This window comes from Patagioenas fasciata, chromosome 6 (genome assembly GCF_037038585.1).
Source record: "Patagioenas fasciata isolate bPatFas1 chromosome 6, bPatFas1.hap1, whole genome shotgun sequence".
Lineage (NCBI taxonomy): Eukaryota > Metazoa > Chordata > Aves > Columbiformes > Columbidae > Patagioenas > Patagioenas fasciata.
In genome coordinates, this window is record NC_092525.1 from 38866833 (window position 1) to 38882411 (window position 15579).

The window sequence follows — 15579 nt, forward strand, 5'->3', positions numbered from 1 at the left end:
TTTAGCTTGGTACCCCTGGACTTTCTTCCAACGTCTTCAAGTAGATGCTTTAACTTAACAAACAAATTGATGCCTCAGCGGTATATGAGGCACCGTTGTTAGAGCCCTGGGGATAACACTGACAACTGGATATTGTCACGTGAATAATCGGTGTATACAGACAGTGTAAAGCTGCACGTTCTGTCAGCGGCACAGGGATTACTTTTGTGAAGTGGACATTTATTTAGAATGATGCACGGGGATTTGTATTTGCAATTCTAATGGCTAAAAGGAAACCGTGTGGCTTTCTAATGGTTTTATAGTAGTAATCCTTCAGCAGTTCACTTTATACAGGAACACTTGGAGGGGGGCTGGGGCCTGTTGGAGTTGAAATCAATAAAAACTCTGTCACGGGCTTAAAAAGAAAGCAGATGCACTGTTAATAAAAAGAAAACAAGAATTTTTGGTGCAGAGTAAGTTCATAATGCAAGATTCTAAGAGTTTTGTACTGAATGTGACACAACTTCTTTCCTCGCAGCTGGTCCCAGGTTACCTTGGTTTTCTTATGCTTGGAAATCTCCATTCTCAAAGGATGGCCACTGGATACGCCATAAAGCATTTTATACTATAGACATGGTGATGTGTGTATACACGTGCACACACAAGATGGCATCTCATAGATACTTATTTGTATTCTAGACATTTCCTAAAGAAATAGTCATTTTTCCTTTGTTCTTCTGAGAGACAAGTGGCTCAGTATGAAAATTGAGGAAAATGTATTTAGTTGTGTTTTAGTTATCTGAGCGTAGATAGGGCTGTGGTTCAAGTCTCATTATTATCTTTTCTCTTTGTTTAGGGTTGACTAATTATGTGGTTTGCTGATCATTTTCAGAGCACCATTTATTTCCATAGATTTCAAGGATTGTGTCTGGCATCTGAAGGGATTTTAGGTCAGTCTTTTTTGTGCTTCTCTTCTCCTACAGAGGAAAAGCCCTAAAACTTACCATGCTGTGTATGAGTTTTGTATCTAACAGTTGTGCTGGTCTGTTTTGTCCCAGGTCGTTTAACTCCGTCTTGTCAAAGAAACCCCAACAGACCCATTGAAATATGATACAACATTCCATCTATGATTATTTTTTTTAAATAAATATCTTTTACAATGTGAGGGCGTCACAAGAACATAAGCCTGTGAAACAACAGCGTAGGATTGATATGATAACTTATTCTGGAAAGTCGTCGTATTTTGGGTTTTTTTGCTAGTCATCCTATGGACCTCTCCTATGGTGAGATACATTTGGGTATGTGGTGGGAACCAAAGCTCAGTGAGACAAGAGAAGGAGCCTTTGGGGAAAACTTGGGTAACCTGCAGTGCCGAGAGGCTCCCGATGGTGGAGCTCGGCTGTTCCCGGCCAGCAGCGGCTCAAAGTGAATCTTTGCTTGATGTTGCAGTAAATAAGTTCCCTTTGTACCTCGTATAAATTTTGAATTAAAAGTTGAGCTTTAAATAGGGTTTGATTTAACTGCAGCACTTTAAGGTTATTAATCACAAACCAGCGCTGTAAAATTTGTACTTATGTTGATTCCTGCCCTATTCTTTAGTGTCAGCTCCGTATCCAGCGCCGTTACAAGTGTGGTGGGAGCGTTGCCAAAATACACAGACCGAGAGATGAGACAGAAATAGACCTGGACTGAACTGGAGTTCAGTCTGGAGAAAGAATTCAAGGAGCGTTGTGAACTGGATTTTACTCAGCTCGGATTGTCGTTAACAAGGGGAAATAAACAAAAGCAGAAAGGCATCTGATGGCCTTTTCAGCTGCTGGAGCGAGCTCAGGGCGCGGGCCAGCTCAGCACTGAGGGAGCTGGGCTCCGCTCCTTAGCGGCCGTTTGCTCCGCACGGGGGCTGAGGGAAGCTAATTAGCCGCATTAATCAAAGCTTGCACGCTGTGTAGTGTCAATAAATGAAGACAAATTGTATCCTGGGCTGCATCCCCAGCAGGTGGAGGGAGGGGATTCTGCTCTGCTCTGTGAGACCCCCCCTGCAGTGCTGGGCCAGCTCTGGGGTCCCCAGCACGAGGACATGGGCCTGGGAGGACGGGCTGAGAGAGTTGGGGTGTTCAGCTGGAGAAGAGAAGCTCTGGGAGACCTTAGTGCGGCCTTTCCGGCCTTAAAAGGGGCCCATAAGAAAGATGGGGACAGACTTTTTAGCAGCGCTTGTTGCGGTAGAACGAGGAGTGATGGTTTTAAACTAAAGGAGGGAGATTCAGACTAGATTTAAGGAAGGAGTTGTTGTCCCTGAGAGTGATGAGAGCCTGGCCCAGGTTGCCCAGAGAGGTGGTGGCTGAACCATCCCTGGAGACATCCCAGGCCAGGCTGGACGGGCTCTGAGCAACCTGAGCTGGTGAAGATGTCCCTGCTCATGGCAGGGGGGGCACTGGGGGAGCTGGGAAGGTCCTTCAACACAAACCATTCTATGATTCTATATGAACTTCTGTACTCCTGGCACTACAGGGTGGACAAGGGGACTAATAAAACCAACCCCCCTGAGTTCCTGGGGGTGGCTTGAGCATGGGGGACACCGTGTTGTAAAAGACTTGCATATAATGTCTGTGGCAGAGACCTCCAGGGCTGCTCAGAGAGCGCAGGGAAAAGCGTTGTGTATTTTTACATCTGGGACATTTAATAGCCACTGGCATTACTTGACATTTTAACCACATGAAGTCACATTTCCCAGTTTCTTTACCTCTTATTTGTGCACCAGCAATGTACAAAACCTTCTGACCAACCAGAGGGGATGTTCCAGTGAATTATTTTCTCGGAATAAAAATTAACCTGCGTTTTCTTATTTCCAGTACTAGGGAGTAGATTTTCTATTGGTGGTTCCTGGTGAGTGTGATTTAGTGCCACCCTTCCCAGGGGCTTGAGAGGATCTAAGGCTGTTCTGTGCATCACACATTCAAGAGGGAGTTTTTACCTAGACCTAGATTTACTTGAAAGGTCTCTGGCTAGAAGAGGTTACTCTGCACATCCTGTGTCTTTACTATTGTAGTTCTCAGAAGGAAGAGTTTTAACAGTGAGCTGGTTTTGTGCTGGGCAAATCACCACCTGATTTTTAATATTTGTAATTAATTGCATTTGGTTAATAACTTTTAGACTTGAGGCCCATAAGCTAAACATTGCAGTAGACAAAAGATGATAATACTGGATTTTACCCACTGTAGTCACCAAGATAGTTTTTCTTTTCCATAAATGCAAACGTATCATGGCTTTGTTTTTCCTTCTTGAACCATTGTCATTTTCCTTTGAAAAAAACAAAAGAGGCATATGCTCATAGATGTTATAACAATGGGAAGTAGCAATACAAATATGCCACTTACTAAGGCACAATTTTAGTAAAACTTGTGTTAAATCCTTGATCTCGGAGTTTCATTGAGGCTTTGGCCACTGCGCTGAGCTGACTGGTGAAGAATTTGGATGATTGTTTTTTTTAATAGTCATAAGTCACGCGGCTGAAAAATAAAATAGAAAAAAGTGACTGCATGAGTGCATTAAGGAAACATGTGAGCTGGCTGGGTTGGTTTGGCGCTTTGCTTTCTGGTCTGGTTAAGAATCTGGTAAAAGTCGCTCACTGTGGTTCTTGGGCTCTTAAAAAATCTAATTACACCCAGGTTAGAGTCTGAAAGCTAAAAACAACCGAGTCACGAGGGAATATAATATAGGAAGGAACTTAAAATAGCTCACTACGTGTTTTAGTGCTAAAAATCTTGGTGTACGTCATTGCTCCCCGAGTTCTTTTGGGGGGTTCCTGGTGGGGGCTCATGGTTGTCGGTGGCATCTGCAGAGGTGCTTGTGCTTCCATAGAAACTCAGTTAATTAATCCACATGCTCGCTGTAATTTGAGAGATGGCAATTAGTGTTGTTCTTCTATTTAGTTGCAGTGGTGAGCTGGTACTGTGGCTTTGGAAAGGACAAGAGAGTCCGGTGAAATGTCTCTAATGGCAGCTAAGGACCCAATTTACTCTTAGGAAATTAAAGATTTCTGCTTCTGTGCCCCTAGGGTGCAGTAACTCCACCATTACTCTCACTTTCTTCATCCTTGGCAGGTAGCTACTCCTAAAAGTCTCCAGAAGAATTATATATCATATAGCATGGATACTGAGAAGGAAGCTTGAGAAGAGCACGTTAAATCTGATACGGCTCCGTGCTCAGCACTGTTAATAAACAGTTCATACGGGATAATTGTACACCGATTTCTTTTGGCAGCAATCCTGGCTGACGCATCTTAGTTCTCCCAGCTGGTCATTCCCACTCTTACTGTCTCTTCACTCCATTAGAAGACTAAAGATTATTTTAATATATATTTTTTAAAAAAAAGTGGACAGGCAGGAGTGTGTATACATTATATATATGAAACCTATATTAGTCTTCTGATCTCAAACTGTCACAGTTGCCATAGCTGGGAAGCAGCGCTGTGACAGGCAAAATGGGAACTGCTTAAACTGGCATTACCCATAAAGTGAATGTATATAACCATGCCCAGGGCGTGATTTTTATCTTCCCCCCACCATCGTACATACCTGTCAAGAGGTAAGTCTTGAAATATGTTAGAAATTTACACTAGGATGCTTCCACAGGTCCCTAGTTTCAAATACATCCTCGAAAATCTTCCCTTTTCCACCCAGCCCTTTGCCGTACGTATATTTTCAATGATCCCGATAAAGCACGATCTCCCAAAATTGTGTGAAAATAAGAAAATTATTTGACAGCCTGAAGGTACAAATAAGTCATTTGCATAGTTTGACCTGTAAATCCTTATTCATACAACTTCACTTGAGCCGTGGTGCTTAACGTGCAGCGAATGGTGAAAACAACAATTGCTTTGTAAATGCACCTTTCTGATGAATATGTAGCAATTTTATGTACGCCGCAGCTCTGAACATGATTTTTCAGGGGAATTTTGAAGTTTTCAAGGTATATATTTTACTTTTCAAAGTATGCATTTAAAAACATGCAGATTTTACTGACTAGAAGGCCTTAATTTTCAGACGCCAGGTGCTAAATGCATCAGTCCACTCAATAGATAAGTATGTGGGAGATAATTGCCACTGAGGTATTCTTTGTGTTATAAAGTGGGGGGAACTATGTTTCTTGAGCTCTATACTACGTGACGAAGAAATAGCAAAATATACTTTGATCTGTACAGTTCTAGACCATAGAGCGCTATTCCATTGCAAAGATGGTAAAAATCTGCATTATACCAATAATCTGTCAGCATTGGGATGACATATTGGGTTATGGAATGGAGTAAAAGGGTGTTGTAATTATATTTCTTATTAAAATATCAGGATTTTTTGCTGGTGCATGGTGGTCATTGTGGTTTGTGGCTTTTTAAATTATTATTACTTTTTGTTGGTTATTTTTTATTTGCACTGTACTAGTGTTGAGGTTTTAGTTCTTTGGAAGTATCCAAAGGTGTGGGGTTTTTTGGGGAGGGTGTTTTGCTTTATTTGAATCCTGGATATAGTTTTGCATCAGGGAAATGCCCTTGCTCTGCATTAGAAGAAAGACTTCTGTGGGTGAGAGCATTCCCCAGGATTTAGCATCTCTGCCGAAATTCCTTTGGCTACCGAGTAGCAATTAGAGCTTTTTTCCCCTTTTTTTGTTCCAGAACAGAGAAATTCAGTGTTCTGAGTTGATGAGTTAGGCAAATGTTCCCATATTCCTTTGCTAGATCTCCTAAAACATCCAGTTGTCCAAAAAGATCTTTGGCGCAGATGCGGTTGGGATTAAGGGAGCGCCAGGCTGGTAATGATGTGTGATTGTGTGTCACTGGGAAGTTTTGCTTTTCCCAATGCGCCTGCTGTTCAGCTTGTAGACAAACATGGAAAAACATCCCGGCCTGTCAGAACGGCCCGTTAATCCAGTTACTTCTCTGCTTATTTATAAGGGTTTTTATCAGATTTACCCCAGAAAGGAAGTATCAAAACTCTTGATCTCTATCAAATGAACCGGTCCTCAGCTTTCTGCTGTCACATTTGTTTAATTGCTTAGGTACAAGCTCAAACACCACGGTGGTTCCATTGCGATTTTTGGGTTAGGAAGTCCAGGTTTTGTTCAGTGATGTGCAACCCTTTCTTTAAAATAAGTTTCCTTTCCGACATCACCAGTGTTTTGTGTGTGCGCAATATGAAGTCTTGGCTCACCAAGTCAGTTTGAAAGAACTTAGATTGATGTTGTATTTTTAAGGGATGCAAGTTTAATTGCTGCCTGAGGCAGATACTGCTTTGCTGTGTCTGTATTGAGCTTTTCATTTATTGTACAATCACTTCCAGGGGACCAGGGACAACTTTGGAGTCCGGAGCAATGGGGACACCTCCCTAACAAACTAGTCCCAAATATTCCAATAGCCGTGCCTGAAAATGGTTTCGTATTTCAGCATCAGAACTGGCACGTTCGGTTGGAATATTTCACATGTCAATCTTTGCCTGGAGAACTAATGAAGCTTTAAGAAGAAAAAAGAGATGTTTTTTTTCTTCTGCTTTACTTGGCGCGTTTTCAGGATCTGGTTTCTAAGTAAATACTCTGTATTTAGAGTGATAGATTTGTAACTGTGCTTGATTTGAGGAATGTCTGACATGTGTGCTCGACTTCTGCATGCAGTTATTGAGACTTTGGGCAATTTTGGCTGTGGATGGATGTGCAATTAGGGCTATGAGCTGACTGGATGCATGTGTACCGTTAAAGATGGACAGAAGAACAAAGCCGTGCTTCACCGCGCCTCTCAAACACCAAACACTGTTACGAGTACTGGCACATTGGTCTTTTTCTGTTTACAGTGTTCACTTTTTTCTTACCTTAGCTTAATGCCACAAAGCTTTTCAGCATTGTTTAGACCGATGATTGCAACTTGATTCAGACTTAACAGTATCAGGGATTTAACCTTCTGTAAGAACTTTCTGTGGTGCTTTGTGAGAGGACTTGCCCTTCTTTCCTCAAGTCCCTTCTGCAAATGGTTCCTAGTTGGCAAGGAAACTGAAACCACTTCTGGTAATGTTTTCTTCTCACTTTTCTCTTTTCTGCCTGCTTTGAAGGCCTGTGTTTAACTGCATTGATGGAACGGTCTTGCTTGGGTTGCACTTTGGGTGTAGGAAAAAGAAGATGAAAGGATGAAGGCTATTTCTGGTTTTTTGGCAAGCAGGTCACATCAGCTGGTGGCATCACAGCATGTGAAAGATGGGGTTTTGTACAAGGTGGTGAGCATCACATCACCTTTTAGACCTTTTAGACCTTTTAGACCTTTTAGGCCTAGAAGAAGGGTGTTGTAAACTGCATGTGAAGCCCCTCTGACCTGTGAGTCTGACCTTGGTGCCGGGCAAGGTCATGGAGCAGATGATCTTGAGTAACATCACACAGCACGTACTAGAGAACCGCATGATCAGGCCGAGTCACCATGGCTTTATGAAAGGCAGGTCCTGTTTGACCAACCTGATCTCCTATGATAAGGTGACCTGACCAGTACATGAGGGAAAGGCTGTGGGTGTTGTGTACTTAAACTTCAGTAAGACCTTTGACACTGTATCCCACAGCATCTCTTGGAGAAGCTGCAGCTCATGGCCTGGATGGTGTATCTGCTATGGGTAGAGACCTGGCTGGAGGGCCGAACCCAAAGAGTTGTGGTGAACGGAGCCACATGCAGTTGCTGGCTGGTCACGAGTGGTGTCCCCAGGGCTCAGCACTGGGGCCAGTTCTGTTTCATCTCTTTATCAGTGGTCTGGATGAGGGGATCAAGGGCACCCTCAGTTTGCAGATGACACCATGTTGGGTGGAGTGTTGATGTGCTGGAGGCTGGGAAGGCCATACAGAGGGGTCTGGCCCGGCTGGATCAATGGGCTGAGGCCAATTGTCTGAGGTTCCCCAAGGTCCTGCACTTGGGTCACAGCAACCCCATGAACGCTGCAGGCTGGGGAAGAGCGGCTGGAAAGTGCCCCAGGAAAAGGCCCTGGGGGTGCTGGTGCCAGCGGCTGAACATGAGCCAGCGTGTGCCCAGGTGGCCAAGAGGCCACCAGCATCCTGGCTGGGACCAGCACTGGTGTGGCCAGCAGGCCCAGGGCAGTGACACCGAACCTGTGCTGGGACCTGGGGAGGCCAAAGCACCAGTCCTGGGGCAGCTCTGGGCCCCTCAGCTCAGGGCTCAAAATGGCGGCGCCAGTGTCACCAAAATCACCTGAGGGCTCAAGAAAGGCCTTGAGGTGCTGGAGCGAGTGGAGAGAAGGGAACGGAGCTGGTGAGGATCTGGAGCACAAGTGTGATGGGAGCGGCTGAGGGACCTGGGGGGTTCAGCTGGAGAACAGGAGCTGAGGGGAGACCTTCTGATCTCTGAACTGCCTGAAAGGAGCTTGGAGCCAGGGGGGTCGGGCTCTGCTCCCCAGGAACAAGCGCCAGGAGCAGAGGAAACGGCCTCAAGTTGCACCAGGGGAGGTTGAGGTTGGATGTGGGGAACAATTTCTTCCCCAAAGGGCTGTGGGGCATTGGAACGGGCTGCCCAGGGCAGTGCTGGAGTCACCATCCCTGGAGGGTTGGACAGACGGACATGAGGTTCTCAGGACATGGGGCAGTGCCAGGGGTGGGTTATGGTTGGACTTGATGATCCTGAGGGTCTCTTCCAACCAAAATGATTCTGTGATTCTGTGACACCTTTGAGAAGGTGAGACCGTGTGGGTGAGGGAAGCGATACCAGCCCTGAGTATGATGGTTATTGCCATTTCAGTCACCTTCTTTATCATCATCGGTTCCTTCAGCATTGGTGAGCTGCCTCTAGTTGCAGGTAAACATCCTGTAGTAGCACTGCCACTTGCTGTTGTAAGTACTCCTGCTGTCCCTCTGATGAGAGCTGGCATTGAGAGTCACGGGAGCGTCGGTGTCATTGACGGTGCCGCCGTTTGTCGTGTTGTCACTGAAGATGTGAGTGATCCTGCTTACTGCATTTGGGGCCTAGTAGTTTTACTACAGGTATAAACCCCATTCTGAAGTGAAACAATTTGGCAGTAGCTTTGTTACAGGTGTATGGTTTAAAGAACACCTAAAGAAGGATGGTACCAGGTGGAGCAGTGGGAGCAGGAGCGTGGTGGGATGTGGAGGAACGGTGAGGCCTTGGAGCGGCTCTTTCGACAATAGTGTAGCTTTTTAGTAAAGAGATAAATGGCTCAAATCAAAGCCATACCAAAAGAAACCCCAAACTGGAGACAGTTTAACACCCTAGGACAGGCATTGTGTGATTTCTTGGATGACTTCCACACAAATTAAAACCTCTGCTTAGCAGAAGGCACTGATAAATAGAGCCCCCCAAGCAAATACTTGTGATTATAGTATATCTTAGTGATGGCTGTTGCTGAAACTCCAGTGAAATAACACTTTGAAGTGTTTAAAAATGTCTAGATTATATGGAAGTTAAGTACATCTTACCTTGTACAGAGCTTGGAAGGTGCTGAATGGTGTGCTGAGGCAGCGCTTCCATGTAAACTACAGCTGTTTTAAGTGAGCACCACTGCACTTCCATGCTTTTGTTTCACACTGACTTCATAAACCGTACCCCATTCTGTGTGCTGGTACTCAGCCGACCTCTTTATGAATGCTTTGGGGCACTAAACCAGCAGAAATGTATTACCTTTTTTTTTTCTTTTAGTGTCTGCCTGTGTATTTATGTATTTATTCCTGGCCTAGCGCCCTGAGCCAGCTTGCTGAGCTAGATTTGTGCAATTACTGGCACCAGGACAGGGCAGGAAAGACCAAAGCACACGAGTGCCAGGGCACATGGAGGTGAAGTGTCAGGAAATCACAGCCGGAGGAAAATAGCTGCTTAGAATCACATTTGATACCAATTAGGAAGGCAGTTGTTGAAGGGGCAGAGGGAGGCTTGTGGCACAGCTGCTGTGATTGGGAAACGCTCAGATATGTGCTGCTGTAACTTCACTTTGATGTCCTGCTGTTTCTCAGTACACAAAGACATGGAAGTCACCACAAAGTGTTGATTCTGCTTCAGTTCTTTCTGGCAACTGCTGCTGGATACACTGAGGTTGGGCACTGGGCTCACACTGGGCTCACACTGGGCTTATGTACCTAGAGGGTACGTGTTCTTTCAGGCAAGAGATGTGGCATCTTTTTTTTGTCTTTAACATCAGTCAGTGAAGCTAACACATGTATTCTGTTCAATTAAATGATTGCTCAAAAGCAAATGTGAAATAAACACAACGCAGAGTGCTTTGTGTGCCTCTGAATGTTCAAGACACCTAAAAGTTGGTAGTTCTGCTGTGATATTAGTTGCTAGATTTGGAATCATAGATTTCAGGGCTCAGTATATCATTCTCAATTATTCCTTTCTGTTCAATGCTTTGTTTTGTTTTTTGCTACCAGATTTTTATGAATCCAAACCAGCCAGCTCTTCAGTTGTCTTTTGGTCACTTGGTGCTCTCCTCATACTTTCCTATTTTTTTTCATCCTAGAAATTGGGCCGGTGACGATAACCACAGATCCCAAGAAATTTCAGTTTGAACTCAGGGAACTTTATGTTCAGGTGAGTAACTTGTTTGTTCTCTATGTGGTTCTAGCAAAGGCCCCGTTCCCTCCCTCTCACCTTTCCTCTCGTGTTGATGTTTCTGCTACAATGGTTCATCAGGGTGTAGGCATCTACCTCTGGCATTTTGCCTGCACAAGCTGTCATCTTAATTTATGATTCCAGTTAATTACTTTGTCATGGTTTGCGTCAATGTATGTGAACTGTTCAATAACGCAAGAATAGTTAGATAATGCTAACATTTATTTTGCATTTTAATAGTTCTGCCACTTGTTCACAGACGCTTTTATGAACTGTTTTAGTGTGTTCTAAGACTTATTTCCCATGAAAACCCTTCAGTAGCTTGAATTAACTGATTTAGCTACAAAAGGACTGTAAGACCCGTTGAGTACGACTTAGGTATTGCCTTCGCTGCCGTGTGTTACTCAGCACCTACCGATTCAAAAGCGTCGGGTTGACGTGGGCGCTCCTCTTCACAAATGGAGCCAAGTGGCAGTTTTGGGACTGGCACCCCCGTGTGTCTCCCTTGGAGGAGTTTCCCTGGGTGACAATGAACCACAAGTGACGTCTGGAGCGGGCGATGGAAGGAAAGAGAGGTATTGGAGTGGAGTTGCCCTTACTGAAAGGAAATAAGATCAGGTTATCTTCTAATCAAGCGAAATGCTTCTGACCTGTGGAGAACCTTGGTGGGGTCAGTAATGCCAGACAGGCTCTCCCATCTGAAACAACCATCTTTTACAAACCGGCACATGGCGTAAGCCCTGCAATAAAAGATTGTTTGAAAGCCAAAAGTGCTCGTTTGGGAAGAAGGAGTAGTTTCAAAGTTGGCAGAAAGATGAAAATTCAGAGCAAACAATAGTATGTAAAATGCCAACCCTTGGGGCTTTCTCCTTCACAGGGAAACACAAACCTTCAAAATCCTTCCAGTCTTTGCTTTTTTGTTTTCTAAACAGCTGCACTGGAAAATAATTGCAGCTATTTCTAAAAAGTATATGATTTAGGTGAAGCTTTTGGGAATTAAACTCTTCAGTTACAAGCAGCTTGTTTGGAAGTTACTGTCTAATGAATTTCAGATTTTTTTAATCCCGATTGGTTGCGTATTTTGGCATTAATTTCAATATGTGCTCATTCAGCTGAATTAAGTTTTTCACTGACTTGCATTCAGTCCTTACACTGGTGAATATAGACATTTAGAAAGTGATTAGAACAGGACTGATAAGGCATCTTCAGTTCTCCCAGAAAATGTTCACACTTCCTACGTGTTTGTTATTAGTATTTTTCCTAGAAAGAGAGTCAAAAAGGTGCAGGGATAGGGGGGATTGGACTAGATGATCTTTTGAATCATCCCTATGGACAGCATGACAATAATTTGGGCAGCAGTGACTTCTTAGTGTCTTTTTTTTTAAGCATTAACCAGTTCTTTTGTGTGTTCTCGTATTAAATACACTTTTAACAATGGGTAGTTACTTGTATAAGCAATGTACTTAAATCTCGTCTATATAAAATCCTTTCAAAGTATATTCACATAGTTGTGAGCGTCTCATGATCCTGTGATACAGATGCCAACACACTTGCATCAACAGTTACGACAAGGCCTTATTTGAGTATTTCTCAGTGTAAAAATGACACCTTAATGAAACCAGTCTTCTGTAGGAGTTGTTGATAATGCTTTTTAAGTCAGATAGCAAATTCTTCCTTTTGCAGGTGGAGGCAATGCCATTTAAGTAAATAGTTATAGAGGTATTAAATTTAGAGAGAAGAAATGTGAGTAGTATAGATTAGCTGAGCTAACAACCTAAATTTTCTACATTTTCTGCTGCCCGGACTGAATAGAAAATGAGACTTGCCGAGCTTTACTCACCTCTGTTTTTCCTGAAAACTTCACAAGGTAATTTTAGCCATATTTAGTTGTAATTTGGAGAGAAAGGCAGGAAACATTTAATGGAAATTTTTCGTATTATTTTAATTATTTTTTTTAAATAAAGCTAGCACAGTTCTGTTTCATAGTTCTGCCTCGCTGCCTTTTGAGAATACCCCTCTGCTGTGTTACACGAATAAAATACACTGCTTCTCAGAATAACCATTTCGCTCAGCAGTGCTTTATCCTGTTAAATATAGAAAATAGACACTGCCATGTAGAATATCACGAGACAATAATTTAGTGGACTTGAAGTGGGAATAAAGTTGTGGGCTTTATTTGTTCCAAATAGGTGTCTGTAGAAATCAGCTCTTATCTTGACTTTGCCTACAAATGAAATACTTATGTGGAAGAGCCTTTTGCTGAAGATGACACTTGCTTTGCAAGAGTGGGAAAGAAATAACTTGGATATACTGATCTGTCCCATAGGATCATATACACATTGCCAAGATAAAGATCTGATGGGTGTGAAATGTTTTTTGGAGAGTTCCCTCTTGAATTTCAGGCAGTCTGGAGTCTACTTCTTGCTTTCCCCAGAAACATAAGACTACACTTAGAAAGCGCTGATTTATAAAGAGAGCAATGGCAAAGTACCTATTCTTCAACATAGATGAGGAGTTTATTGATATTCCTGCTTTGAAATGGGTTTGAAGATACTGGTAGATAAAAAACTGTCACTGACGTGAACATTTTGTTGGGGACAGCTGAGATTCTTAAGGACTGGGAGACTGTGGAAGGCAAGAGTTGTCTGGTTTATGTGTCTGTGTGAGTGTTTAACCTCAAAACAGAATTTCTGACGGCACTTGGAGAATTAAAAACAGATGCAACACTTACATTATCTTTTTTCCTCCTTCCCAAGCTGTGGAGATTTGTGTGTGTGCAAAGGTTTGTTGACCGTAGAAATAGAAGGAATAACTTTCATATTTAATCTTGAAAGAGCAGAGATGTTTCCATTTACAGGGGCAGGTTTTACAGTTCGTATTCAACTCCTTGGAAAATTCTGTCTTCAATATACCCACTTAATTTTTATGTAAGGCAGAGCAAACTTTAATTTAAACAGTATTTTCCTCTAATTCTTGATTTAGGAAGAGAAACTGATCCTTTCATGTAAATTTAAATCAAGTCATACTTGGAAGAAGAATTAAATTGTCAGCCAGTCAGGGAGCACGTGAGTGTAGGAAATGGAGCTAAACACGGTGCTCCCACAAAATACAGGACTGACCACAACACAAGCATTTTCAGGACTAACCACAGCCTTTCCTTTGACTTACTTTTCCCTATGGAATTGTCTGCAGAAACGGCACAATGCTTAGGATAAAAATAAGCCAAGAAATTGTTAGAAGCTGAGAACGTATCTGCCTTGAGTGTCCCAAAAGAAAGTAACGTGTGCTTTGTTTTTCTTCTACTTGTGAGCAGGGTGGCGGAGACTGTCCAGAGATGAGCATCGGCGCAATAAAGATCGCTCTGGAAATTTCTCTTCCTGGTTCCTTCATCTATGTGTTCACTGATGCCCGGTCCAAGGATTATAGACTTACCCATGAAGTGCTGCAGCTCATCCAGCAGAAACAATCGCAGGTACCGAGGGGCTTTGCGTTCTCAGCTGCTTTATGTGTTTAATGCCCTGTTTTCTCAATATTGAAAGGTTAAATCCTTCTATGTGAGACTCAGTGAAATCTTTTTACAGATTTTACATCTCGTCCTTTCTTTCTCTTCTCCGTTCCTTTTTCCATCAGCAGTGAGTGCAACAGGGCCGTCCATCACGCAAAGTAACGTGACCCCATGTCAAGCGATACAATTCTTTTGTTTTCATGCCTTAATGCTGTCTTTACAATGTTTTCCCAAACTTTGCACCGTGTACCAAATGATTATTTTTTAAAATGTATCTATATATTTTTAATACAGGTGGTATTTGTGCTGACTGGAGACTGTGATGACAGGGATCATATTGGTTACAAGGTCTATGAAGAAATTGCCTCAACGAGTTCTGGTCAAGTTTTTCACTTGGACAAAAAACAAGTGAATGAGGTAATTTTGCTTAAATTCTGCAATACGTGGAGAGAACAAGGCAAGGGCTTATACTCTAAATCTTCAAATGACCCCAATGGTGAGTTAAGGAGAATAAGGAGAAATTCTAGATGTTCTGCTGTTGGTAAGTGGCCTCTCTTCCAGCTTTCCCTGCCTTCTTTTTCCATCTGCTATATCAGGATGCAATTCTGTGAGGTTTTTTAATATCAGGGAAGGGAAAACTGCCATATCTAAGCAGAACCTCCCCAGCTTCCCTCTGCCTGTGCCAGAGGCTTCTAGGAGGAAAAGACTTGAAAATAAAGAACAATTCTGTGCTCCAAGTAGCTTTACTACTCCAAATAAGCCTGGACAAAAATATTCTTCACATAGGTAATGTTATGGACAGAGAGGTGTGAGCTAGCAGGTTTCCATCGTTCACAAAATAACAGTGGTAACTCTAATTGAGTTTATCGTTTCAATAGTTTTGACGGCGCTGCTGACTTACTGGTAATTGTAATTACTGGCCCACAGCCTTGAATGACTCTTTTCTTTGCAAACTCCAGTGAGTGAAGTTTCAATAGCGCATGAGAAAATAATTTGAAGGGAGATGAAATCACATGTTAGTTATCTGGGGAGCTGGAATTGTTTGTAAGTGTTGTAAACGTTTTCCTTTGACTTGCTGGTATAGGCAATAACTAGATGAGGTTTTTTAATACAACTTTGCTTCAGTTTTTTCCTTCTCCTTTCATAGAGTTTGGGCAATGACAAATGTTGGAGATACATTGCAGTTTTCTACTGTTATTACCTAGAAAAACTGAAGTTCTTCTTAGGGATGTTATAAGGTATTGGCAATGATGTGAAGGTGATGGAAAGGAGGCACTTCCCCGAGGATTTATCCTCCCACAGTCAGATAGGTTAAAAGTCAGAGGAAAATAAATTAGCTGTTGGGACTGTGCAGGTCCTGACCCGCATTTTGTAATAATTTGTGTATGATGGGCAAAACTTCTCACTGTGAGACTCTATGAAATCCCTTTATAGGGATCATGACACTGCCGATGGGAAATACTCTTTGCCAGGACTGAAGTTTGCAGATCAAGCTTTTCTTTGATTG

At 42.8% G+C, this 15579-nt stretch overlaps 1 protein-coding gene across 1 annotated transcript in view; it reads left to right on the forward strand.

Moving 5' to 3' along the window:
* The window catches only part of HMCN1 (hemicentin 1), a 186131-nt gene that overhangs the window by 17202 nt on the left and 153350 nt on the right, over window positions 1-15579 (forward strand). The window contains exons 2-4 of the mRNA XM_065841673.2: window positions 10476-10546; window positions 13881-14039; window positions 14367-14489. Coding sequence (XP_065697745.2) covers window positions 10476-10546; window positions 13881-14039; window positions 14367-14489 — 353 coding nt within the window. The remainder of the gene's footprint in view (window positions 1-10475; window positions 10547-13880; window positions 14040-14366; window positions 14490-15579) is intronic.